General features: G+C 50.7%; 11 protein-coding genes across 11 annotated transcripts; 4 read left to right on the forward strand and 7 right to left on the reverse strand.

Moving 5' to 3' along the window:
- Positions 1–1,295: 1,295 nt before the first annotated feature.
- Positions 1,296–3,050, reverse strand: BJY04DRAFT_214730 (amino acid transporter; the record flags this gene model as incomplete). Its single annotated transcript, XM_073715285.1, has 2 exons — positions 1,296–2,475; positions 2,551–3,050. The coding sequence occupies 2 exons, from the start codon at positions 3,048–3,050 to the stop codon at positions 1,296–1,298; spliced, it is 1,680 nt and encodes a 559-aa protein (XP_073574662.1).
- Positions 3,051–3,624: 574 nt separating this feature from the next.
- Positions 3,625–6,224, reverse strand: BJY04DRAFT_214731 (uncharacterized protein; the record flags this gene model as incomplete). The annotated part of the gene is made up of 9 exons (XM_073715286.1): positions 3,625–4,154; positions 4,212–4,392; positions 4,444–4,619; positions 4,718–4,946; positions 5,005–5,549; positions 5,605–5,733; positions 5,790–5,923; positions 5,972–6,094; positions 6,172–6,224. 9 exons carry the CDS (start codon positions 6,222–6,224, stop codon positions 3,625–3,627), a joined length of 2,100 nt encoding a protein of 699 aa, XP_073574663.1.
- Positions 6,225–6,771: 547 nt separating this feature from the next.
- BJY04DRAFT_232380 (flavin monoamine oxidase family protein) lies at positions 6,772–8,630 on the forward strand. The gene is made up of 3 exons (XM_073719743.1): positions 6,772–7,205; positions 7,281–7,581; positions 7,651–8,630. The coding sequence occupies exons 1-3, from the start codon at positions 6,885–6,887 to the stop codon at positions 8,412–8,414; spliced, it is 1,386 nt and encodes a 461-aa protein (XP_073574664.1). The 5' UTR covers positions 6,772–6,884; the 3' UTR covers positions 8,415–8,630.
- Positions 8,631–9,229: 599 nt separating this feature from the next.
- Positions 9,230–10,241, reverse strand: BJY04DRAFT_232384 (oxygenase MpaB family protein). The gene has a single exon (XM_073719744.1). The coding sequence runs from the start codon at positions 10,132–10,134 to the stop codon at positions 9,241–9,243; it is 894 nt and encodes a 297-aa protein (XP_073574665.1). The 5' UTR covers positions 10,135–10,241; the 3' UTR covers positions 9,230–9,240.
- A 1,206-nt stretch (positions 10,242–11,447) lies between these two features.
- Positions 11,448–12,326, reverse strand: BJY04DRAFT_214734 (uncharacterized protein; the record flags this gene model as incomplete). The annotated part of the gene is made up of 1 exon (XM_073715287.1): positions 11,448–12,326. One exon carries the CDS (start codon positions 12,324–12,326, stop codon positions 11,448–11,450), a length of 879 nt encoding a protein of 292 aa, XP_073574666.1.
- Positions 12,327–12,990: 664 nt separating this feature from the next.
- On the forward strand, positions 12,991–13,907 carry BJY04DRAFT_180900 (uncharacterized protein). Its single transcript, XM_073710124.1, has 4 exons — positions 12,991–13,156; positions 13,221–13,271; positions 13,326–13,525; positions 13,586–13,907. The coding sequence occupies exons 1-3, from the start codon at positions 13,046–13,048 to the stop codon at positions 13,365–13,367; spliced, it is 204 nt and encodes a 67-aa protein (XP_073574667.1). The 5' UTR covers positions 12,991–13,045; the 3' UTR covers positions 13,368–13,525; positions 13,586–13,907.
- BJY04DRAFT_214735 (uncharacterized protein) lies at positions 13,643–14,281 on the forward strand (the record flags this gene model as incomplete). The annotated part of the gene is made up of 1 exon (XM_073715288.1): positions 13,643–14,281. The coding sequence occupies one exon, from the start codon at positions 13,643–13,645 to the stop codon at positions 14,279–14,281; it is 639 nt and encodes a 212-aa protein (XP_073574668.1).
- Positions 14,282–14,817: 536 nt separating this feature from the next.
- On the forward strand, positions 14,818–16,406 carry BJY04DRAFT_180901 (uncharacterized protein). Its single transcript, XM_073710125.1, has 2 exons — positions 14,818–15,058; positions 15,115–16,406. Exons 1-2 carry the CDS (start codon positions 14,834–14,836, stop codon positions 15,733–15,735), a joined length of 846 nt encoding a protein of 281 aa, XP_073574669.1. The 5' UTR covers positions 14,818–14,833; the 3' UTR covers positions 15,736–16,406.
- On the reverse strand, positions 16,093–20,073 carry BJY04DRAFT_232386 (ankyrin repeat domain-containing protein; the record flags this gene model as incomplete). The annotated part of the gene is made up of 7 exons (XM_073719745.1): positions 16,093–17,945; positions 17,982–18,025; positions 18,065–18,392; positions 18,480–18,701; positions 18,732–18,897; positions 18,934–19,556; positions 19,741–20,073. The coding sequence occupies 7 exons, from the start codon at positions 20,071–20,073 to the stop codon at positions 16,227–16,229; spliced, it is 3,435 nt and encodes a 1,144-aa protein (XP_073574670.1). The 3' UTR covers positions 16,093–16,226.
- A 308-nt stretch (positions 20,074–20,381) lies between these two features.
- On the reverse strand, positions 20,382–21,585 carry BJY04DRAFT_180903 (uncharacterized protein). The gene is made up of 2 exons (XM_073710126.1): positions 21,421–21,585; positions 20,382–21,357 (listed from the first exon to the last, which is right to left on the reverse strand). The coding sequence occupies exons 1-2, from the start codon at positions 21,555–21,557 to the stop codon at positions 21,024–21,026; spliced, it is 471 nt and encodes a 156-aa protein (XP_073574671.1). The 5' UTR covers positions 21,558–21,585; the 3' UTR covers positions 20,382–21,023.
- Positions 21,586–22,774: 1,189 nt separating this feature from the next.
- On the reverse strand, positions 22,775–23,854 carry BJY04DRAFT_155648 (uncharacterized protein). Its single transcript, XM_073708948.1, has 3 exons — positions 23,590–23,854; positions 23,474–23,521; positions 22,775–23,421 (listed from the first exon to the last, which is right to left on the reverse strand). The coding sequence occupies exons 1-3, from the start codon at positions 23,734–23,736 to the stop codon at positions 22,981–22,983; spliced, it is 636 nt and encodes a 211-aa protein (XP_073574672.1). The 5' UTR covers positions 23,737–23,854; the 3' UTR covers positions 22,775–22,980.
- Between the last annotated feature and the right edge of the window lie 586 nt (positions 23,855–24,440).

The raw sequence follows: 24,440 nt of genomic DNA on the forward strand, positions 1-24,440 counted from the left end.
ACAAGTAACTCATCGCTTACCGAGAAAAGTCAATGAAGTATTTTCGTGCAGTCCTCTGCAATCGAGAACCACTTACTGTTCTATCAGAGTACTCCGAGGAGCTCCAAAATGCGCTACACTGTTGGGATGAGGTTGCTGTACATCTAAGGCAGGAGTGTTCGAGAGGTTTGTCGTTCCCTGCCGGTTGCACCATGCGTGCACAATGTTTACTGGTGTATAGAGACGCTAGAGGTTCTATTGGACCAGAAGCTATACTACGTGTCTAGCGTTGATAGCGTCGACATGCTGTTTCGCAACAACCAGGTTCCTTCACTGACGGAGTTTTGGAAACGGCGAGAGCAGACGGCTGGAGTGTACCCGGTTATTGCAACTATACCGTGAGTATATCTACGAATGCTGCTCAATATTGTGTGCTTATGCAGCACAGATTTATTTATGGTATTCAACTGTCAAGGAAGGCTGCTGGGACTGACCTGATGCAGCTGCTCTGGAGGCATACGTCTTACTTGGTGCATATGTGAGTTTGCCTGATACAACCTCACCTTTACCGGATGAGCAATACTTACTTTGATTCTAGGATTAACGACATGTTCTCGCTCCGCAAGGAAATTGTGAGGCTGGCAAAGACATCCCCCCGGCTATTTTTAAAAGTATTGATACTGATTATTGCCCCTTCTTCCAGGCCGACAACCAAATCGAGAACATGGTCCCAGTAATTATACTTAACCACAATATTGATTGCAACCAAGCCATGAAGCTATCCTATCAGTTTGTTCAACAGGCGGCGAGAGGTTTTCGTGATGTGGAGAATCGTCACCAGAATCAATCGTTTGAACTAGCTACGGAACCAGAGGTGATTGATGCATTCATCGAGGGATGCAGGAATGTGGTAATGGGACTTACACATTGGAGGTATGATTGCGCCACTATAGCATTTTATTGTCTTGCCCTGTCCAGAATAAAAGGTGCTCTTTCTGCCTACAGTTCTTTCCGCTGATAAGTTCTAGTTACTCGGGGCAGCGATATTTCAGGAAGTCAGAGGCCAATGCCCAAACAGAACGAGGTAGCGTTCCACATATAATTTGAAGAAGAAAGATAAGTGGTGATTTGAGTGCTCTATGTAGATCAAGCAGAAATTTGGGGCCCTATATTGATACCAAGCGTTTATTCAAGCGAAGAAATAGACCAGACCTACAGAGCTAGTGGTACCAAGAGAAAGCCAGACCTCATCGTCGGGATAAAGCAAATTTAACCTTCCATAGCATGCCAGAATCCTTCAATCGGAGATGTTAGGCTTAGACATCAACATCTGTCATTCCTTTTCTCAGTCCAACCCACTCAGCCATCTCTGCCCAGAATCCCATCGGCTGGGAGAGTGTCGACCGCTCATAACTATCCACGACTGGGCGTTCCCAGACCAAATCTGCCTCGTCAGGACTAACAATCTTTGTCTTCTTGACCACCTTCCAGAAGAAAAACATGATCGGCGCCAGGATAACCATGGTATAGTTAGTGAAGAAGCTAGCGATATCCCAAGGCCTGAAACTAGCATAGCCATAAAAGAGCACGATGCAGCCTTCTGCAACCACCCCCACCCATGCCGCGTATGGTTGAAAGCGACCGTAGTACGGGAATGTGGTGCGATCGACGCCTTGGGCCTTGCAGGCACGGTAGAAGAAAACGTAGGTGACAGACATGACAAAGTAGTTGATAAGACCACCGGCAGTAAGGATGTTCGTAAGCCAAGTGAGAACTTGGGAAGAGCCGTCGCCGAGTTGTAGGAGGGAGAGAAGAGGAAAGCAAATGACCACCAGAACACAGTATATGGGAACTCCGTCTTTAGTACACTTCTTCAGGATAGTTGGTGCGCGGCCTTCGAGGGAGAGACCGTAGAGAATGCGGCTTGCCCCATACATGTAGGTATTACCCGCGGAGAATATTGTCGTGGTTAGGAGAACGTTCATGACATGAGGAAATCCGTTGATTTGAAGGTTGCGCATGGCGATAATGAAGGGTGATCCAGAGGACATGCTGCCGTCGCTGGTGTTGGTGATGAAGGTCGCCACGAGGGCTGGATCATTGTATCTGACGAGGATCCCAACAATGATTGCGCCCATGACGAAAAAGACACCGAATCGCCAATAAACCGTTTGGAAAGCCTTTTTGACGTAGATTCGAGGATGCTTCACCTCCCCGGCGATAAGAGTAACATACTCTGGACCAACCGTCGTGAAACTAGCCATCCATAGCGACCCGAGAAAGCCCTCAAATCGGCCAAGGGGACCTGTGCTGAGGTACTCCGCCATGGGCCCCGGCTCATTCCAATGGCGAAACCCGAAGGCATCGTGCTGAGGATTACCTCCAACCATAGCAACAAAGGTAAAAGCGAAAAGCATAGAGATGAGAAGTACTTTACCGCCAGAGCCCCAGAACTCTGCCTCTCCATAGACTTTGACGGCAAAGATGCTCAATAGACTAAACACAAGTACTTAGTTCTAGCACTGTAGAACAAGGAGAGGGAGAGGAAGAGCCATTTCGGCCAAACCGTACGAATAAGAAATGATGCATGCTGCACAGACAGCTCCGGCCGGAATGTCGTCTCTCCAAAAGGATAGGGTCATTGTCAAGGCAGTGATCTCGAACGGAATGGTGAGGGCTTCGTAGATGAAGAAGTTCCATCCGGCCATAAAGCCAAATGCGTCGTCAACCCACTTGCCCGCCATACGGATAAAGCCCCCAGGGACTGGATGTAGAACGGTCATCTCAGCGACAGAATTATTAACGCAGGATAGAATGCAGGAGTAGATGATAAAGGCGAGCAGTAGACTGAGCGGTCCGCCCTTGGCCAGGCCGCCGCCGATGTTGATGAACAGGGCTGTACCAATCGACCCGCCCATAGCCATGATTTGGACCTGACGATAGCTGAGACGACGTTGAAGACGGTCATTCTCTGGGGATATGGTGTCCTCTTTTGTTGCGGCCTCTGTGTCAAGGACATCATTGCTGGCGTCCTGAATGTCGTTGAGCATATCCTTGTCTTTGGCGTCCATGGTGCTGATGTCAACATCCAGAAGGTATTGGCCGTTTATGAAAAATGAATAACTGTGTACGGAAGGTAGGACTGAGGACGGTGATTGCCCTGTTTATAAGGTAGCAAGGGTGGTTATCGACAGTCCGGATGGTCAAAGCTCCTGCCTTCCCCACCAGCATTCCGATCAACATTCCCCTCCTCCTCGGATCGCGTTGCCTTCACAGATTCTCAGCCCAGATTTATCGTCATACCCAATATACCCGAGGCGGCGAGATAGAGGACTCCGCAGCGATGGGACTTCGGACCTCAGCGGCGTCGGTTAATAAACCCGACATATGGGACTTACATTCGAGCTGTTCCGATAGGCAGAACGACGAGATCGACAGATCCGCACGGACCGATGCCAGATAGGCGAACAGCGTGGGGGTGGAGAGCATGGTACCCGTAGTCTTTTGGGCGAGCAGTGTGCATTTAACTATGGCCGAGAAAGCTGCCAGCGCTGGATTGAACGATATGATTTCTGTTTCACAATCGCTAATTCAGGAGCAGCTAATCAAATATATGTATTACATTACAGAGTTGACAGACGCTTTCTATATCGACCCATCCCATTGCTCTTCCCCCGGCTCAAGCGCACTCAAGCTCTCCGGGTGACCAATTTGATTCACCAACGAAAAGAACTCGTACGACGATATTCCAATACTGTCCAAGAAGTCCATATTCGGAGCCTGTGCAAGCACCGAGGGCGAGCTCGGATCGGCGGGAAGCGATAGAGGTATCGACAACGATCCAGATAGCCCTGTCACATCATCATGCTGATCTAAACGGAGACTATGGTCGAGTGATGTAGGTTCTAGGAGCGCTGGCTCGGGTAGTAGCATTGCCTCCAACCCACGACGTTCAATCCGAGCACACATTTCCTGAAACAGTTTCTCTAGTTGAACGAGCTCGGACTTTCGTGCCGCTGCTAGCTTATTCCCTCGTTGGACCATTTGGTCAAGGATAGCGTAGGCGTCTCTGATGCAGGTTTGGCTTTCGGTTACGTTGGGAAAGAGCGCACCGGCCATGATGATATGCATTGCGGCACCGTATGTAAATTCCATGTCGAAGGGAAGAAAAACTTCTAGGGATCCACTGGTCAGTTCAATGTTTCTGGGGAGTACAGTCACTATCGACGCACCGAGAAGACTGTCTTCGTCAGTCAGAATCTGGAGTGTTTTCGAAGCAGACTTGATGCCTGCTGAGATAAGAGCGTTGGTTGGGGCGACAATGCTTTGCCAATCTGCGGCTCCGTGGCCTAAATTCTGCAATCGCTCTTTCAAGACAGAGAGAAGAAGTGGTCGGGTGGCGAGGATCACGCACTATGCTAATGTCAGTTGGACAAATCTTACAAGCTGTCAGCACTGACAAACCTGGTGATACAGCAGAGTGATATGTCGCGTCCCCTTTGGCATAGTCTCGACGGAATTCTGGAACTTCTCATGAATTATGCTCTCGATTTCCCGGGCGTGCCCTGCGAGTACATGCAATATTGATCGTGTAGTTTCGAGAAATGTACCGAGTTGAGTTTCAGTACCTTTATAGATGGCTAACCTCAAGGTCAGCAGATGGAGGGAAGAACATTCGACGAAGGAGGCTGACAGGAGAGAATATAAGATAACAAGTGAGATAGCCTCACCAACAGACCAAGTGTAGCATCACTCTGTGAGCATGAGTTCGGGGGATCAAGCAAAGTTGTGATTTCGTTATCTTGTGGAGTCATCGATGCCCCGACAGAGGACGAGACATGTCGATCAAGAACATACAACGTCCACCAGAGATTCCGGCAACGAGTCACAGTGGCAGCCCCCAGTTCATCTTCAGGTAGCTGTGTATGCATGCCGTCCATCTGCGCTATTCGAATTGCGTGGCCAACCTGGGTCAGATTGGTGAGTACAGCCCTTAGGAACAGCCTGCGTCAGGTTCTTACTCACGTACACATGCGCTGATGACCGATGGTCAATTGAGTACAGGTACAAACCTGCCAGCGCGAGAATCTCAACGGCCGAGAATCCACCGCGTGAAAGACTTGTATGATCCGGCATAATCCCCATCGCTCTGGCAAAGAACTTGTACCCCGGCGGGTCCTTCGAATTGCGAGACTGCGAGAGGAAGGCAGTCCCAAAAGCTAGAACAAGCAAAAACTGCACGAACCAGAATCGGTGCTCCTCCGCCTGCTTTATTGCGTCGCCATAGTAGAATCTGTGGACGTGCTCCACGAACTCTTCCTCATCGATAAGACGAAAGTTATGGCCGAGATGGAACTTGACGGTGTTGAAGAGGTAAAGGGCGTGATCGATTGAGGGGAGATTTGTGATATCGGGGTGGTCACCCATTAGGATTGGACTCCACGAGATGGGGTAGAGGTCTCCATCAAAAAGCTCAGGTCCGCTGTAATGGGATTCAACGTGGAGCTTTTCGGCGATCATGAGTTTTAGGCGTGCTGTAAAGGACCAAGTCGACGTGGGGGCAAGCCAGGCTGTTCAGTAATTAGTTCATATATTTCTTGCGGGAAGGAAGGAGAGAAAGCGTACTCCAGTTTCGCTTCGTCTTATGGTTCTTCTTGATGATTCGAGACGGCAGGGTAAACGGACTGGTCCAGATAGTTCGAGCCGCGTCTACAGCCAGCGATGGAATCTCCTCGGGCTGAGGAGATATTGACTCTATGGGACCATGCAAGTGTCAGCCCATCTCCAAAATTGCTGATAAGGACACATACCCTCAATATCAACCTCGGACCCAAAAGCCGATGTGGACGTCCTCTTCACCGCCGGTTGATGCTGCCCGTGGCCTTGGCCCTGCTGTGTCTGCGGCTGCTGCTGTCGAGCTTTCCCCTGTAGTTCTCTCAGATACCTAACAATATATATTAGCAGGGCACTTCGCTGGAAGAATGTGACGCACCGTTCAGGCACCATGACTTTGCTGACGCTCTCCAGGAAGCGACACTCGATGCGACGGCGCTGACAGTTGGCGCACGGCTGCTCTCCGGTACATTTGATCTTACTTTGGCGGCAAGCAATACATCTACGCTTACATGTTAGTTGTCATGTCACAATATATCGGACAAATCTTGAGGGCGCAGGAAGCGCTCGGGTTCTTACGCGTTCGAGGTACGCTTCAGCTTCCGCGCTCCGGACCTCAACACACCGGCCATTTTTCCAACGGAAGAGGATGAGGAGACAAGGGATATATGATATAGATCTAACAGTATGATGCATTTGAGGTTCTAGTATGGCAGGGGAGTGGTATCGTGATGAACATTGAACGCACAATGACCCCGCACGAGGCCGTCGGGAATAACTTCGCGGGGAAGTGGTTCCCTGTTTGAGTTAATGGACCGCTGAGCTTATGTGGATCCGTGCCAATGAATGTGGTTTGCGTTAGTCAAGCATTCCGAACTGACTCTCGAGTCTTGACAGTTGGAGAAAAGAGGTTGGATCCAAGAGGGGCTGCATGGCTAGGTAACTACGTAGTTAGCCATAACTCCTTTCTTTCTACTCTTATCTACACTTCCGTCACAAACCACCCTGGCTATCTGCGAGTTTATCATGCTGCAGATCCAACATCGACTGAGAACAAAGAACTGAGACTTGGCTATCTTAGATACCATCTTGCCCTCGCCTAGATAGGACTTGATTTCCAGTGGCTATCTCTTGGTCTTGTGATTGGCCGAGCCTTCGGGTTTGGAACCCGAGACCCAGTGGAGATCCCGAGTTATACTTCTCCAACTTTTATTATCTGCTCTTGTCTCTCATAGATAGCTATTCCTCCAACATTCTATTTCCCAGCCATTGCTAGTGTGTACCATTCCACCATGTTCGACCTCCTCATCATCGGCGCCGGCCTCTCCGGCCTACAAGCCGCCCAATCCGCCCAACAAGCCGGGCTGTCCGTTGCCGTCATCGAAGCCCGCGACCGCGTCGGCGGAAAGATCTGGAGTGTGCCTCTTGCATCTGGTCGCGGATATGCCGATCTAGGTGGTGCGTGGATCAACGTCACGCTGCAGCCGCGCGTCGGCGCGTACGTCAAGAAATTCGGTCTGAAGACTGTGCAGCAGAGGCTACAGGGAAAGGCAGTAATGCAGGAGAGACCAGGCGAGAGATTTGAGTTTCCGTTTGGAGTTACTCCGAGTGGGGTGAGTCTTATTATTCCATCGCATAGTGTACCGTTTCAATAGGGGCAGTGGTGAGATTAACAGAGCTACAAATAGTTCACGGCGCAAGAGAAGAAAAGTCTAGAATTTATCAGAGACCACATCCAGGCGGAATCGTTGACAGCTGGTCCATCCAAGGTCGCAGACGACAATATCAGTTTGGATCAGTATGTGCGGGATCTAGGTGCGCTGCCAAATGTAGTCAAGATGGTGAATCTCTGGGCACAGGTTATGCACGGACTTGAAGCGACAGAGTACTCAGCTGCGTGGTTCATTGACTATTGTCGACGGAACCGAGGGTTGCTGGCCATTCGGGCTGATGATGCGAGTGGTGGGCAGCATTTGCGGTTCCAGAATGGTACGCTTTATTACGTCCTAGAATTCTACTAATCTCGGAGCAAAATGAGAGACTGACAAACCGATGTAGGGGCTCAATCCCTCGCCACCAATATCGCTGGCCTCGTCGGCTCCTCCAACATCCACCTCAGTTCGCCCGTCCTCTCAATAATCGATCACGGCAGCCACACGACCGTCACAACAACAACCGGCAAAACCTTCACAGGCCGCAAAACTATAATCTCGATTCCCAGCACCATGTACAAGGAGCTGAATATCAGCCCATCCCTCCCTCAACGTGTCCAGGAAGTAACCAACGCCACCGTACTAGGCGACTACAACAAAGCGATCGTCTGCTACGACAAGCCCTGGTGGCGAAGTGAGGGGTTCAATGGATATTTCGCCAGTTACACCGGTCCTGTGATTCTTGGAAGGGACACGAGTGTGGAGGAGAGCAGGCATTACTCGCTTACTTGTTTTGTGAATGGTAAGCCGGGACGAGAGTGGAGCAAGCTGCGGCCCCATGAGCGAAGGGCTGTGGTGCTTAAGCAGCTGGCACAGATCTTCAAGGGTGGGAAGGGAGTTGAAGAGGAGGTATACAAGCCGATCGAATTCTTCGATCAGGTTTGGCAGCATGAGACATACAGTCGCGGCGCTCTCGCGCCCATTACAGCGCTTGGGCACTATACCAAATTTGCGGATGTGTATGGAAAGCCTGTGGGGAATCTGCATTTCGTGGGAACGGAATATAGTACTGAGTGGAAGGGCTATATGGAGGGGGCTATTTGTTCTGGGGAGGTTGGGGCTAAGGAGGTTGTGGAGGCGTTGAGAGGGAAAGAAAGGGCCAATTTGTAGATGGAGTTTTGTGTGAGGGAGGATCAAAGGCTTTCGAGGTATAGTCATTTGACTACACTATCCTTTGGTTTCCTCTTTTCCTGAGGTCATTCATTACCAGCTCCTACTTTGCGATGGACCTGAGTTCCTGGTTGCCTGATGAATCAGAGAATCGAGTCATTCACGCATGTTGCGGCGTTCAAGACCCTATTCTATTCAGGAGCTTCATAATGATAGTATCACCATCTGTAGGAAAGCCATGTGAAAGATTTTTAATCCTGCCAGAGTAGCATAAATCGTTGCACAATCATTTCAAGATCTTATGTAGGGCTGTGCCAGCCCATACCTAGAGTTGCCCAGTGTCCGAGTATTGTGCCCCTCCCAAATGCCTGTCTCAGCATAATAAGAGCAGGATGCAACGTGTGATAGGTAGTAGTACTTTGCGCCATTTACGGACACTCGGGATGCGACAGCCCGGACATCCTTACGACGAGTCGTGTATGGCCACTGTCCAAGGACGGCTTCAAAGCAGGTGATACATGCGTCGCGAAATATACGGCATTCAGCTGTCAAGTAACAATTGATCATTTACGCTGGTTGAGAGTGAAGTAGGATGCTGCTACTCTATTAACTGTCATAACTACCTTCTTTCAAAGAATTCCATCGTATGTAAGAAGGTGGCAGCAATTCCGCTGGTAGGAATCGATATCTTCAGGACAACGCAAATGAGCTATTTAGTATTCTGTGGGGTTATAAATCATTATGGTATCAAACAAGCGAGACTATAAACGACTATAGACAACACATAAAAATAGGTTTCCTACCAGCCCCGTAGAATTATAACGACCTAGTACTTGCTCATCCTTAACTCTCCCGTAAAGCCCCTCTCCTTCAGCTTCGCCACCATCACCCGTCCCCTCTTCATATAATACTTCTTTGGCCAATGTCTAATGAACCCGGGCGTGAACTTGTACTGCGCCATCATCAGCCGCCGATTAAACCGGTCATACTTCGTCGTGGGCTTCAGCCCATACGCCGCCCTGACCTCCTCTGGCAGATAATCCACCGAGAAGGTCCGCGTGATATACATGAACAACGGAATAAAAGGCTTGAAGGCCCACGGCAGGTTCGGATGCATGATGTGGTAGTAGACCTGGTCGCCCTCAGGGACGAGGGTCAGTTCGGTTTGGACGATACGCGCATAGTACTCATTGAAGGCGGCGATATCCTTGGGCCATTTCTCTCGTGGAACCTGAAGGGATGTACCGAAGATGCTAAACTCCTGGTATACTCGCTCTGCTTTTTCAGCCGGGAGTGGGCCAAACGCCATCTCATAACTCTTCACCCATCCGACATATAGTGTCGCCGCAACCCAGAGCTGGAGGTCTGGGTCCTGTGCAAAGTACTCGCTGTCGCCCTCCCCACCTTTAACCCTTGCATGCATACGGTTTACCCACTCCCGGATGAAGTTCTTCTCTTCTTGTGTGCCGTAGACCATCATGTAGACATAGATGGCCGTCTTTTCGGCGCGGTCGACTTGCCGCGTTGCGAACTCGGAGTGGTTGTTGACGCCGCGGGCTACACCTGGGTGAGCAATCTGGAGGAGGAGAGCGCCGAAGCCGCCAAAGCCGGTTATGCTCTCTTTAAGGATTGTGGGAAGTTCGACGAGGGGTTCGGTGATGGTGGGTTTGGGGGTTTGTTTCTCCAGGTCAGTGGAGGAGGTGGAGTCTGAGCGTGACATCTTGTGGGTGGGACACCTGCAGTGACTGTATAGAAAGGGAATAGAAATCGGTACAGTAATGAATATAGGAGTTCATCGATGTGCGTACGGCACTATCTGAGTTATATACCCCATACCTACGCCAGATCGCCCCACGCCCAGCAGACCACATGAACATACCCCGCGAGTAGCCCCATGTGGGCCGCATGGGCCCGGCATAAACTTGGACATAAATAATGCACTGCTTGTACATAAAGACAGGGAATGCGGCGGTGATACACACTCCCTCAGGGTCTGATCCGGAAGGATTCAGGGTCTCGGCAGCGGGTCCGCGGCTGGCGGTCCTCGGGCAGACGGCGGCGTTTAGCGGCAGGGGTTGTCATTGGGTGGCATCACAGCAGTCCGTGGGGATTATAAATACTCAAGGTGCGACTTGGTGTCTGGGTGCTGTGCGGGGTCCGGTGGACCACGTGGGTTAGGTTGATGTATCCTTGCCCTACCTAGGTCGGGTCCCCAGGGTCCTAGAGGCCGCGATATGACGTCCGGCTTGATCAAATCAAGACAAGACGGGTTCGCTTTCAGGGGCCGTGTGTGTAGCTATGGCCGATAGCCAGAATCATGAGACAGACGTATGCCGGAGGGCTGCATGTGGTGATGCCCCTGCAGCTTTTCGTGCGGCCGCACAGGCTGCTGGTATCCTATGATAAACGCCCTTTAGTAGGAACACAACAATGTTCATAGTTATCAATGGTGAGTCGATCACCCATTGAGCAGCGCGTAGTACCATGGACATGAGAAAAGGGCAAAGTTCGACCTGCAAGGCATGAAGCTCATGGATGGTGCAGCAGTTCTGCTCCGAACATTGTTGGCTTTGCCAATCACATGCAGCAATACCCGCTTAATTTGCGTATTCGAAACCGCCCTTGACCTTGAAATTCTATGACTGATGTCTGTTCAATTTTTGCGGCTTCCGTTTAGCCATGATGTGCGCAATCACCGATTTTTCTCCAGCGGGCAGACATATTTGGCGCTAGTACCGTTGATTGCATATCCTTGTTTGAGATCAATAGACTAGTGAAGGGCTCCTTAGACACTGTTTAGAAGGCAGAATCCACGGCAATGTGCGACGCTACATATGGCGGCGCGCCATCGGTGGCATCTCAACTGGTCGCAGATGAAGTTGGTGCTGATTGTCGCGTTGTAGAGTTCTTGGAGAAGGCCCAATAAGATATATATTTCCACTCAGTCGCCGTAAGACCTCCGTTAAGCCCTCGCTGTACTTAGTTGGCCCAAGGCATTTATTCACTTCATGATGTCACCATCGTGAGAACGCATTAAACCCCAGCCTTGCGCTTGGGCCATAGTGCTGCCTCCCCGAAATCCACATTGCTCCGGCACAGTGTCTCTAAAATATCGCTCACAAGCGCCGACCCCGAGTTCGCCGCCCACCAAGACGCCCCCTTGAGCTGCTGCAACAATGACCCCCAGTACGCCAGGACAAGCAGCGGGAGGGACTCATAATTCATTGCAGCAATAACAAACTCCTTCCCCGCCATCGCAAGCCAACTCAACACAGAAGTCGAGTCCCCATGCCGATGGAACCGCTGCCAGCACTGCCGAAGGCGGAAGATCGCACTATCAATCGTACAGTATTGTGTATCGTCATTGATGTTCAGTCGGGTATTTAACTCGCTTAGTCGAGTCAGCGCCTCATTTGTATCGGAGTCAAGTGTGAATTCTGCCGTCCCCCAAAAGTTCCGCGGGATGAGCGCTGATTTTCTCAACTGCTCGTGCGACATATCCGTAATCGCCATGACTCCGTCAACGAGTTTAAATAGAAGGAAGATGCTCTCTAGCATACTGGTGTCATCCGCGGAATTGATATCAGCGGCGACTTGCCGGAAGGCGATGCCTTTGACAATTGTGATGCGAGAGTAGGCGAAAGCGGCGTCAACGTTCTCTAGGGAAATGTTTTGGAGGGCTTCTTGAAAGGGTCTGAGTGCTTTGGATTGAAAATCCATTGAGGCATCGAGGTACGGGCGCGCATCGACAGGGTCCAGTGCAAGCGCTGTATGCAATGCTGTGACTGATAGAATTCCATAGAGGAGGAAGTCGTACTTGAACGCCCAACGGGGAACGACGGCTTGCCAGACATGGTAGTCTGCTGGTTCAGAGAAGAAGGTCTTGTATGTTTCTGTGGAATATTTGTGCATGAGCTCCAAGAGGAGCCGGTTTGAAGAGTCCAGGACGATCCCTGGACTGTCTGTGTTCTTGGAGTGGTCTGACTCGCTGGGAGCTGATTGGGAGATCCCTGGAGAGCAACTGGAGGCTGCAGCACTAGGATAAGTGCATTTTGTCTGTCTGTAGGCACAGTTACCGCATGGATGGCCCTTCTCGTCACACTGGTGAGAGATTAGCCCCACTGATTCTGCTATTCAGTCTCGAGCCACGCATACTTGCCTTCACTCTGCGACGCTTGCATTGTAAACAACCAGTCCGAGACTTCTTATGCGATCTGAGGGGCGGCATTCTGGCATTTTGCCAGAATAAAGAGAATGAAAATGATTCCGCATGGTGTTGAAAACATGAAATTGCTTTGGGGCCGTCCATCACGTGTTCGGCTTTCCTGTGGGTGATTGGGGCGCAGCTGCGGCTGAGAATAATTACCCAGCCACAGCTCTCTACTTTTTATTTAACTATGCCTGAGGCTGAACACCTATTGCCTCAGGCAATAATAGTACTTTGTAAGTGAACAGCGGCTACGGCCTCAGGCATCAGGGAAGCCGGGGGGTAGCACCCTGCTGCCTCAGGCCATGATCTACAACTAACACACCTTCCCACTCTCCCATCTCCCTTGCCGTTTTTTTATTCCTTTCGCTGAATTCTTACTTTACAGATCTCTACTGTGTCATCCTAAACGAGCACAAGTCAGATGCCTCGGGTTCGCTTTACCGTCGAGAAGCCCTGGACACTCGGAGAGGAACACAAACTGTTGGTCGAGAGACGTCGTTATCTGGATTGTCCGTGGTGGCGCTTCCACGAGGTAAGAGAGAGTTCATAACATTCAGGGAGTAGGGCCCCGAGGGCGGCGCTTATGCTCTGGACAGTTGGATCTTTTTCCTGGCCGGTCGTGCGATTCTCTGCGCCTAAAATATGACGTGAGTTCGATCCTGCAATCTTGATCATCTAGTCCCTGTGACTTACTGTTGTAGGAACTGGTTGAGAGAAAGGGCATGACAGCAGATTGCCTATAGGCAACATATCCGGGAGCGGTACTGTAGGTGAAGTACAGGGGACTCAACCTGTTACCGAAATAGCCCAGAGAGACCCGAAAACACCTCTTGATAATGTGACTCCAACCACCCAGGATGCGTCCTATGATTATTGTCAGGATCAAAGAGCTACCGTTTATGTTGACACCCCTTTGTTATACAGCTTACACTTGGGCCTGCTAACTAATGCTTCTAAAAAGAATAACACTTCTTCCTCCCCGCCGTACAAACGGCAGAAGACTTCTGCGGCATACAGCATGACACCCGACCCTTTAGCTGTAAATCCGCCCAACGCAAGCAACGAACTACCAACCAACAACAGTCTCCCCGACACCCCCCTTACGAGGCACCTTGAACCTCGTCATGCACCAAGCATCCACCCTTCGCCATCATCCTCGCCGACGCTGTCTCGACCCGCAACTATGGGACAGTCAGCAGCACAAGAAAATCGCGCAAGTACGCCAACAACTGAGAGTCACACGGAAAAGGAAAACCAGCCGACTACAACTGCAGAAGATGACGGAACGCCGGAAAGCCGGACTGGCCGTTTTACAGAAGCACAATGCATAGCAGCAATGCACATCTTCCTCCACCGCCTCTCTGAGATTCGTGCCGAAGAAAGAAAGGCACAGGTTGAGAAGGAGAATACAGCAATGATCGAGTCACAAAGGCTCAGTCATACAGTTGAACAGCTTGAAGGCAAGCTCTGTGCGCTACAGCAACAGCTTGATGAAGAGAGAGGGAAACGCCATCTGTTGGAAGCGTTGGGTTTGTCTCGAGTCGGAATCCTTGAGGATATTTGTAAAGAGATTAAGGAGCAGGTTCGACGGAACACAGAGGAGATTGGAAAGCTAAAGCAGGGCCAGAAGGAAGTTAACAGAGAGCCCAAAATGTGACTGGATTTGGATTTACTGTGTTTACTGTAGAGAAAGGCCACCGCTAACCCGATCTAGTCTAGCGTGTCGCCAGGGTCGCGACTTTGCGAGAGCGTCAACCTGATTTCCGCCCCGCACAATCTTTACACCACCATCTGTTTCATGAATTGGCTACAGTATAGCTGTCATATCGAGCTCAAGACCACGACCGGAGAGAAATGACAACGAAATCTCGTGGATAGGCCGAGCGAGGCTAAGGTACCGGAGAACCTTCGGGCTACCAGCAACACCCAACAAGATGTCGAATCTCCCTCTCCCCTGGACCAACGAAGACGAAAAACTCCTTCTCTCCCAGAAAGACCTCCATGACCGCTTGTCATGGACTGAATTCGAAAATGTTGACAGACAGCCGCCTTCATTCTTCTAAATAATCACGCTAACAGGTAGTGTAGTTAGGCCTTTTCACAGGCCGGTCAGCAAGTGCGCTGCGAAAGAAGCACACGGTACCTTTCCTTGCCTTCTGGGGTTCCTGCTAGGGGGTGTCCTAAATTGCAATAGAAACTCTTACGCGATATGGAGGTCGGCTTACCACCTCCTGGCAAACCGGACTTTGATAACACCGCTCTGGAAGGCAACCATCCAGTACAAGGTCTAGACGCACATCGAGTGGGAGACAGTTCTGCAGACCTGCTGATACCGCGGGGTCTATTCGATGACGATGGTGACGGCCTCTCCGAAGCTGCAAGCATCCGCAGCGGCGATGATACTTGTATCTACGCAAATGGAGAACGAGACACGGTGAGCAATTAGGCCATCTGCCAAACTTACCGTGGTGGTAACTGACAAGTTCTAAGGGTCGACATAATCGGAAGCGTACACATAGCTCTCCCCGACCGTTGGATAAGCGACAAAAGACAGTCACCATCGACACGACTATCAACTCATATGTGTCCCCAACGCTTTCAGCCACGAACACTCCTAATCTACACACACAGCCTCCAACAACAGACTCACGACTCTCAATGCAGCAACTCTTCGAACGCGTAAAGTTCCGCCGCGCAGCATGCGGAGGCAATGACCTCTTTCCTCACACTACTACATCAACCTCAAACTCCAAGCCTGACAAAACGCACATAATCAGCCCCGACTTACCAACGGAACAATGCGTTCTAGGAACTCACAGTCTACTAAACCAAATGAGCGGCAACCTAGTAAAGGAACGGAAAGCTCAGGCTGAGAGAGAGAATCACCTCGTCGAGCGCGTTGAGAGTCTTGAAAACAAGGTTAGCACCTTGCAGGAGCACCTTGCGGACGAAAGGAGAGAACGAGAAGGACTCCAAACCTCGGCAGGGCCAGACCTGAAGGCCATGGAGCAGGCTTTCAGAGAAATGAGGGAGGAAATGGAAAGGAGCAGGGAGAAGGTGGAGCAGCTGGAGGCGTGGCGGACGAACCTTTCGGGGTTCTTTAGGGGATGACTCCGAGGCTTCTACCGGGATGATGGTCCACTTGAAATAAGTACCAGTGGATATCTTCTAGCCCACAGGCGGAGCATGTTAATTTACTATAGAAGACAAGCTGCTCTGCGTCATGATCATTGATCCGCTCGTCGAATTGTTCTCGCCGAGTACAAGCTTCCGCCTTACATACAGATACGAGCTTGTTTAGCTGAGACAAAGCAACCACTCACTTCTGCATCTTTAGAAGGACCACGCCGTCGCCAGGGAATGTGCCCATAGCACAAACAATTCTTTATACCTCACAGGCTGGTCGATAGCGTGAAATGGTAGACCGATGATGAGAGTTGGAGTTGTGTATTTCGGCCCAGTAGTAATGTTAGGGGAGGGCAGGAGGGCGCTTGTTGTACTGTCTTCAGGAAGCAATAACCATAATTCTCGAGAAGCAGTAAAGGCGGTTTAACGGTCGTTACTCGGTTTATGTCTACCTAAGCTTCCCGACACAGCAAAGATCAAGGATAGCCTCCTGATAGGAACGCAGATATGTCCCTTTGGATAGCAGGGCTAGCCAAGTCCTTCACCTCATCAGCAAAGACATCCCGGGCAAGCTCTCGAATACAATCATTCATGGACAAACACATTATCCAATTCTGCACGTCACATGCGCGGCTCTCGCGAGCGGCAATAAGAAGCTCCAGGAGGACCTCTGTTGGCTGATGAAGTGCAAAACTGTTAAGCATATCAATATTTCGAGCCGCCAGCGCCAATTGGATCACATTTGTGACATGCTCCGCGGTACATTCGATATTGACCTCGGGTAGGGCTGCTAGAATGTCTACCACGGCGGTATGTCCCTGACATACAGCAGTCCGAAGTGGAGTTATGTTTGAGATATCTGCCGCGTTTAGATCCACGTCTTGGTGTTGCGACAAAATCTTCACGACATCCGCATGCCCGTTGTAAGCTGCTATCCAGAGTGGCGTTTCATTCGTACTGATAGTTCGGTAGTTCACATCCACCCCTTCAATGCTTGTCAGAGTGAGTACGACGGAAGCATGTCCTGCCTCTGCTGCCTCCCAAAGTGGTGTTTTGGAGGCAACAGTTATGTGGTTAATTGCAACATTGTGCTCTATGAGCAGTCTGACAGTTGTCTCGTGCCCATTTCCTGCCGCAGCACATAGTGGTGTTCGTCCGTGATTGTCCTCGCTCTCTGAAAGGATTATATCCTCGGATCGACTGTCCGTTTTTTCATTCAGCCCCAGCATATACGCAACCATTCCCACCTTGCCAACGTTGGCAGCACACCAGAAGGGGGTCATTCCTTTCTTATTTCTTTGGTTTAGCTCGGCCCGAGCGATTACGAGCAAGCCTGCAATGTCTACGTCGCCAGCTTCCGCCGCTGCATGCAAGGGCGTATCGCCGTTGACATCTGCAATGTTTGGGTTGGCCGACGCGAGGGAAAACAGCAGTGTCACTCCCTCACGATTTCTTCGAGCGACGGCCCATAGCAGGGCTGTCCAGCCATGGGAGTCTTCCGCATTTGCATCGATGCCGGGAATATCAAGTATGGTTCGTACCATAGCGCTATTGCCAGACTGTATGGCTAAGATCAACGGTGTGCGGCCCTTTTGATTTCTATTATTCGGCTGTAGCCGCCTTGCTTTCAGCAAGGATTTTGCAATTGACGTATTGCCAGACCCAACCGCCCAAAGTAGAGGGGTCATTCCCAATTTGTCGCTCTTGTCGTCAGCGCCGTTTGCAACAAGCACGTCAACAAGTGCGCCGTGCTCGACCTGCGCCGCACGTAACAGTGGCGTGCGGCCCTGGGAGTCCGGCGTGTTGATGTTGATCTTCTGAAACAGGGAACTAAGAAGACGAGACATCTCTACTATGGGCGCCCTGTCAGTCTCGGTTGAAGGTGGCCTGAAACGATTTCTCGTGCCCCCAAGACTTTCGAACGTTTCGTCATCCCCGGCAAAATCCAGGTCCCAAATATGTTCTTGCCACCAATTAGACGCGTATTGATAAAAAACTAGGGGGGCTGGCGCATCTTCCGTCGCATGGCGGATAGCTTCGAGTAACGTGTGGCCAATGTCTGTGTTTCTCCCTTTCTTCGATCTCAGGAGCTTTAAAGCCAGCTTCCGAGACCCTCCAACAGAACTTATAGTGGTGCTGAGAACCGCGCTGGCTACCGACTCACCCTTCACCCGAGGCGCTTTCACTCTTGATAACTGCTTTGAAAACACCGGGTAATTTAGGTAAGTCACAACAATCTCTGCCATAGTGCGGTTGGCGTTCTGTAGGCTCAGATCTTGGGATGAGTGACGGACGCTTAAGAACGTCCTCACACTATGGTGGACCATACGGACAGTAAAGTCCTCTTCATCAATCGTAAGTAAACCTCCACAGGATGCTAAAGTGCCGGTCATATCATTCAGTAGCAGTTGTGAATCCCATGTTAGGTGACCAGATACGACGCCCAGTGCCTCTCTCATTTCGTCAGTGGTCAGAGGACGGCATGCCGCCATGGCAAGTTCGAGAATTCTTGTCTGATATTCGACGCTTACAGGCCGAGACCTTGCCAGGATATGCCTATAGATACCAGATAGATCATCAGGTATGTCCGCCATGGCTTTTCGGATATTCCCATCTGTTCGTTCGAGACATATTGCCCGTATCTAAAGCGCCACCCACAGGAACATCCCGTGCGCCTTTTGTGAAAGGTGCTCCCTCAATTCTAGAATTAATAAGGGGTCTCAGATCACAAGCGAGCCATCTTCAAGGCACGCGTCCAGCTTGGCATTGATGAAAATGTCAATGTCTGGGTTATCGTCCGGTATCGCAGATTTCTTGACCATTCTGAGACCTATGCGCCTCTGCGATGAACGAGAAGGCTCAGTCCTGAGCGACATGCATAACGATAGAGACGTCAGATCTTGTAGGGATCTGAGCGAATCGATGATTTGCTTCCGCTCTGTCAATTTGCACTGCATCACTCCATCCAGGACGAAGTAGACTCTGTAATCTGACGGGAGAACTTGCACAGCGAGACCGACGAGGTCCTCGATATTGCATGTTCGTGCTTCTTCCAGAAAAGTGCCCTTATGGCCTGGATCCAAAATGGCCTGCAAGAGCTGTCGTACCAACGATCCAATCACGCTACGTGCTGTTAAACTGTTGAGTCTATCATGCTCGCAGAAGAAATACGTTATGATGGACTTCGGTCTCGCGTAAAGGCTAATGTCGTCGATAATATTCGCGAGAAGGACCGTCTTCCCTGCCCCAAGCTTGCCGGTACAGATCAGAGTGTTTGAGCCCTCCATTTCCAGCCATGCTTTATAGACTGCTGAGTCTGTCATGATCGTGGTGTTACCGCATTTGCGAATCTGTTTCCAGCTATCCTCAACGTTGTATGCAGAGCATGCCTCCAGCAATCGCTGCCTGGACTTGAGTTGCCTGGCGTATGACTGGGACTCTAGGTGCCGTGAAACATAAGACCTGAACCAAGTATTTTCTTTCACCTCATCCAAGGCCTGCTGAGCCGTGAGTAGATCAACTTCTTCTTTGATAGAGCATGCCCAGAGATTCAGATCAGAACTGTAGCTATCTAGTGACGACTCCGTAAGTGTCGAAATCCACTGTCCAAAGGTGGAGCTCCGCGTGGTTCGTAAGGCGTGATGGCAAAGATCCACAACTGTAATGAAGTATTCCAACATATACGACTCCAAACGCTCAGACTTTGGGTACATCGCACCCATTGCCTGGTATCGCGGAGCTGAACGGCCAGCAGTCATGAGTAGGAATGAAAGTCGGTCGAAATAGGACGATAACTTTACTACTGACTATACCACCATAGTCAGTGTCAAATAGCAAATGCAGTACTCCCTACTTTGGAAACCGGCTAATCTTGAAGCACGACCACAAAGGTCACATAGCTCTGCCAACAGGGCCTTCTCGCCGCGCGGTGATCGCCATAGTCGACCAAGAATAAAACAAATGAACCAGACTGAAGTAGGCTTCAATCACCAGGAGCACCATGCGAACAATTCCCCAGACTCCACATGCGAGAAGGTGCTGAGTACCACCAAGAACGATATCTCCTAGCGCGGCAAATTCCTGCACAGCTTGCAGGATATTCGTCAGTCGTGGCCCGAAGCAACGCCCTTGCGGCCCTGTAGAAAGATTGATCTCAGCTGTAAGGTGCATTACGTCGCGAACACTCGGCGCTGTTCCGCTCCTCTGGTAGGCGTGGAAGACTGCCTTTTGCGCTGGCGAGAGGTCGGCCTGGAATTCGGAGATCGCTTGGCCGAGGCGAATCACCGGCTTGAGGCGTGCGACTTTAGCCACCGCAGTCGACATTGTTGTGGACGGCTACCAGATTAAATAGTGTAGGCTTCAGCGTAGAGATCTTTCAAGATGCGGGGCTGAGATGGAAGGGGATGATGGAGGCAAGGCTGAGGCTGAGCCAGTACCAGCATGATCCTTGCTTGCACTACCAATGAAGAGTTGCCATTAGGCCTTCACTTTACACTGTTGCTCTGCCGCGGTGTGTTTAGCCTCTTTATGTCGTTGATTGATCTGAGGCTCAACCAGTGAGGTATGAGCACTGATAAGAGAATTAGTAAGGAATAGGAGATAGATGAAGAAGAGGTACTCCGTATTGGACTGTCAAGATGATATTTAGGTGTGAGGTAGGGAGAAACAAAGTCGGCTGGGAATGTCACGAAGAACTGAGACAGATGTATACTCATGGAGCAACATATATACTACTGGATCAACATTCAGTCCCTGAGTCTAGAAGACATAATTACAAGAAGAAGATAAAACTCAATGTATCCAGGAGTATCACTTATCCTTGGGCCCTAACCACCCCCTCAGCATATCCAAAGCCGAAAGATTCTCCAGCCCATCTAGAACCTTCACTCGCGTCTCTATCTGATTTACCTGGTTGGCCAACTCGGTCAGAGCTGCAGTGGGCTGTTCAACCAGGGATGCAATTTTATCGACGTTTTGCTTCATCTCATGAAACTCTGGGGATGGCTGCTCCAGTAACGAAAGCCTTTCCTCTAAGCTCTGGAGATTATCCATCATTGCTTCGGATCTCTCCTTGAGCGACGCCACCCTTTCTTCCAAGCTCCGAAGACCAGGCATCATTTCTTCGGATCCTTCCTTAAGAGCCTCGCATATCTTCTCAGTCTTAAATTGGGCGGCTTCCAGCTGGTGTTTGATTAAAGCGGTCTCGGCATCTTGCTGCGCCTTCATCTCCATGAGATATGTCTTGTGCTGGGCGAGAGCATGAGCGCACTGTATCAGGTTTTGAATCGCATGGGTGAAGAATTGGTCTGGTAGTGTGGTGCTCGAAGGTACGGAGGGCTGCCGTGGTGTTGATGTAGGCTGGGGCGCTGGACCTTTCTCGGGTATGGCACGATGTTTCTCACTTGTGGCGGCAGACGAGGATGGTTCGACAGCAACCGTTGCGCTAGTATCTTGTGAGATAGCTGGATCCCATGAGACGTGACTTGTATGGCGAGGCGATGGGCCTGTAGATGTACGCGCGTGAGCTGGTTGTTGCGGTCCGATTGTGTTTGACGGTGCGGCGTGCCAGGAATGGCGTTTCGATGTTCGTTCGTCCTTTTCGGCAGACTGGTAACATACTCTAGTTAGCTGACTAGTCCTCATGAGGGTAAGCTGGCTATATTCACGAACAGGCTTTCCTGTAGCATCAGGCTCCGTTGCTTGCGCCGCGTCATCCCCGGAGGTGAGGTCTTCATACTCGCTGCCGTCCTCATCTTCCGTGCCGTCTTCCCCGCCGCTGGTTTCATCCAGCTCAGTGTCGTCGGCATTCTCGAGTTTTGGCCGCTTGTTTTGTCTGTCCGGGGAGGAACCGTCCGGTGGTTGAGAGAATCGCTTCAATGGGTTGTCACAAATAACACTTCTTCCTCTCATAACTCGTTTCTCAACTCGCTATCTTATATCAGGGCTTCGTAATGGGTCTATTGGAATTGCTAAGCTTACAGCATAAGCCATCGACAGGGCAAGCCAAGTACGTCCCGGAAAGAAGTTGAGCTATAAGTACCCAAATGCCGTCAGCAAGTTAGATATGACCTCAGCCTTTACTATCTGTTTCTTGACTAACCTGTTGAAACTCTTCCCAGCTGAGGCTGCTATACTCGGGCCGATTCTTCAGGTGGTAAAGTCGGTTTCGATCCTGGGCCGACCAGCGGATAACCGTTTCCGACCGCAAAGACGTTCGTGGACGCCCGCGCCGGCGAGGTGCTTGCACCTCTCTGCTTGGAGAGGTATCATACATCTTGGGAAAAGAGCTATCAACGATGGGGAAAATTCTCCAAGTACGAGCGAGAACAGGTATGCTGAGTACTAGTGCACCAAGGGGCAGTGCGGTGACAACAAAAACACTCCAAAGGAGTGATGAAAAATGCAGAAGCTGGGGAATTAGGAAAAGGGGGGACACCTCTAACCCCCAACAATAACGAACAAGTGAAATTGCAGTAGAGGGTGCCAATAGGAGAGAAAAAGCAAGTCTGGAGCTAGACCGGGGTATAGACTGTTTGTGGCTGCTGATAGGCAGGGCTGGAGTTGATGTATCGTTTGCCCGGGCATAGGGGGCCACGTAATAGCATTGCTTTTTCTAGAGAGCCTGGTACTTTTTACACCTCATCATGTCCATCGAGTCTTGGTCCAGTGCAATAAAAAGATATAATAGAGTAAAACAGATACTTTTGATAATAGACAGTTACTCATCAGCAGTAGTATTGAAAAGCTCTCGGAAACGCCGAGACAGCTCATTGGTTTCGCCGGCTCGCTCTCTCATGTTATTTAAATCCTGTGCATAACACCTTTGATTGTGAACAATAAAGGCACTGAGTAGGACCTCAGCTTCCTTTAGCTGCTTCCTCAGAGATGTCATCCCATCGACCTTGCTTGAGAGTTCCGCACTCTTGGCCTCCAGCTGTTTGTCTTTCTCAGCAAGCTCACTGTCCTTCGTTGCCAATGCAAGAAGTAGCTCTTTCTTATCATCCTCGAGCGCTTTCAGTCTCGTAACGTGGTTCTCATTGGCGTGGATTTCACAGGTGAGAGCGAGGAGCCGGTCAAATGCAGTCCTCGCATCCTTGCTAGTCAAACCTTCGGTTGATACCGGTATTGTGATGGAACTTGATAGTCCCGAGTCGGGTTGATCATTCTGCGCTCTCTTTGTGCTTGCAGCGGGGGGCGAGGTGGTGCGGAATGGTGCTGCGGGCGCGGTGCTCATGGCATTGCTTGTGTCCGTGGCGTCGTTGTGGGAAGCGTTACTGGAGGATGGCGGAGGACGATAGTTCGTGATAGGTGCATGGCTCGGTGGTATCTGCGTGTGCCGCTGACCACGCTCCGGCGAGTCGTGGACCTTAAGAAATGCTGTCGCAGGCTACACTTCATCAGCGTACTTGATGCACAACAGATAGGAGAAGGCTTACTCACAGGATCTGTTCTATATTCGTGGGAGATATCCTCACCACTGCTAATGCTCATAGCATCGTCGCGATCCTGCTCCACGAGGTTGGCTGGTGCACTCCCCTCCATCGCTCCCAGGTGGCCTGCTGCGCGCGCCCCCAATCGCAAAACGACAACGTTGCTTTCGGGCGTCGGTTGGACAAAGCGCTCTTCTTCAGTTGAAGGGTTGAGCTGCTGCTGCTTCTGCCTTTCTTGTAACTAGTAAGGGTCAGCACTCTTAGTTATACAATACGCATAAGGGAGGCCGAACTCGATATTCTTCGCGCAAGGCACCGGGTGTGCGATCAAACGATCCTAACTTGGAACTTGTTAGCCTAGACATGATAGAGTACGTGTGGCCCCCATGTTGAGTGAAGGGAAGTATACCTCCTTGATCTCTGCCCATTTAGCTCGTGGGTAGCGTCCCCTCAAGTCCCAAAGCTTGTCTCTGTCCTCTCGAAGCCAGCGCTTCCTGGTTGTGCACCGCCTGCGTATCTTCTTCGCGTGTGCCAAAGAGTGATCTTGTGCACGCATTTCCTGTGTGGTTTAAGTGTACCAGTGTCGAGGCGCTTGGATTTAAAGTATCTAAATAACCACCAGGCCTCTTCAGCTTTCAGCGAATTTCCAGTCTCCCTTTCGAACGAGTTCTCTTTGCTTTTTCTGCTCTGACTGCGCCAAGGCACTGGGAGTTTTGCGACTCCCCAAAGGAGGAATAGGAGAAAGGGTCTGTGGGCGATTCCAAGGCTACCAAAGTCCTGAGACATGGATCAATGATTCCGATGAAGGTGTTTCCCTGGAAACTTGCGCACGGTAAGCCGAGAATCACGACTCGAGGAAAGACTAGTTGTTCCCACCGGCCAGGGGTGCACATCCTTCGCTTGACCGCTACTGGCAAACTGACTGCTAAGGACAAGCAAGTAAAGGAATGCCAAACGGGATTCCTTTGAGCCTTCCAGTGTCGCTCACGGCCGGGGGTAGGAAAGTCGTTCAAATTCAAGCCACGGACCACGATTGCACCGCTAGTAAGTAGGCGTTCGGGTGGGTGGAAACCTGTCAGCCCCTCTCAAGGCAGATCCAAAAAGCACGCCATGTGGCACAGTGAATTTACATGGTGACTGTGTGGAGCAAATCCCGTATGCAGAACGATAGACAAATTCCAATATGAAACACGCGCCCGTTGGCGGGCTTGAGCATGGACTAGGTGGTAAGGACATCCGGTCAGTCCTCGAAGCCCCCTG

Source organism: Aspergillus karnatakaensis, assembly GCF_047715665.1.
Source record: "Aspergillus karnatakaensis strain CBS 102800 unplaced genomic scaffold BJY04scaffold_8, whole genome shotgun sequence".
Classification (NCBI taxonomy): Eukaryota; Fungi; Ascomycota; class Eurotiomycetes; order Eurotiales; family Aspergillaceae; genus Aspergillus; species Aspergillus karnatakaensis.

Coding starts and splice junctions, on each gene's coding strand:
- BJY04DRAFT_232380 (XM_073719743.1), top strand. CDS start 6,885: ATGTTCGACCTCCTCATCATCGGCGCCGGCCTCTCCGGCCTACAAGCC. Junction 7,206..7,280: donor TTGGAGTTACTCCGAGTGGG/GTGAGTCTTATT, acceptor AGCTACAAATAG/TTCACGGCGCAAGAGAAGAA. Junction 7,582..7,650: donor GCATTTGCGGTTCCAGAATG/GTACGCTTTATT, acceptor AAACCGATGTAG/GGGCTCAATCCCTCGCCACC.
- BJY04DRAFT_232384 (XM_073719744.1), bottom strand. CDS start 10,134: ATGTCACGCTCAGACTCCACCTCCTCCACTGACCTGGAGAAACAAACC.
- BJY04DRAFT_180900 (XM_073710124.1), top strand. CDS start 13,046: ATGCCTCGGGTTCGCTTTACCGTCGAGAAGCCCTGGACACTCGGAGAG. Junction 13,157..13,220: donor CGTGGTGGCGCTTCCACGAG/GTAAGAGAGAGT, acceptor TGCTCTGGACAG/TTGGATCTTTTTCCTGGCCG. Junction 13,272..13,325: donor CTCTGCGCCTAAAATATGAC/GTGAGTTCGATC, acceptor TTACTGTTGTAG/GAACTGGTTGAGAGAAAGGG.
- BJY04DRAFT_180901 (XM_073710125.1), top strand. CDS start 14,834: ATGGAGGTCGGCTTACCACCTCCTGGCAAACCGGACTTTGATAACACC. Junction 15,059..15,114: donor CAAATGGAGAACGAGACACG/GTGAGCAATTAG, acceptor ACAAGTTCTAAG/GGTCGACATAATCGGAAGCG.
- BJY04DRAFT_180903 (XM_073710126.1), bottom strand. CDS start 21,557: ATGCCGACGACACTGAGCTGGATGAAACCAGCGGCGGGGAAGACGGCA. Junction 21,358..21,420: donor CTGATGCTACAGGAAAGCCT/GTTCGTGAATAT, acceptor GTATGTTACCAG/TCTGCCGAAAAGGACGAACG.
- BJY04DRAFT_155648 (XM_073708948.1), bottom strand. CDS start 23,736: ATGCGTGCACAAGATCACTCTTTGGCACACGCGAAGAAGATACGCAGG. Junction 23,522..23,589: donor AATGGGCAGAGATCAAGGAG/GTATACTTCCCT, acceptor ACAAGTTCCAAG/TTAGGATCGTTTGATCGCAC. Junction 23,422..23,473: donor CCTTGCGCGAAGAATATCGA/GTTCGGCCTCCC, acceptor GACCCTTACTAG/TTACAAGAAAGGCAGAAGCA.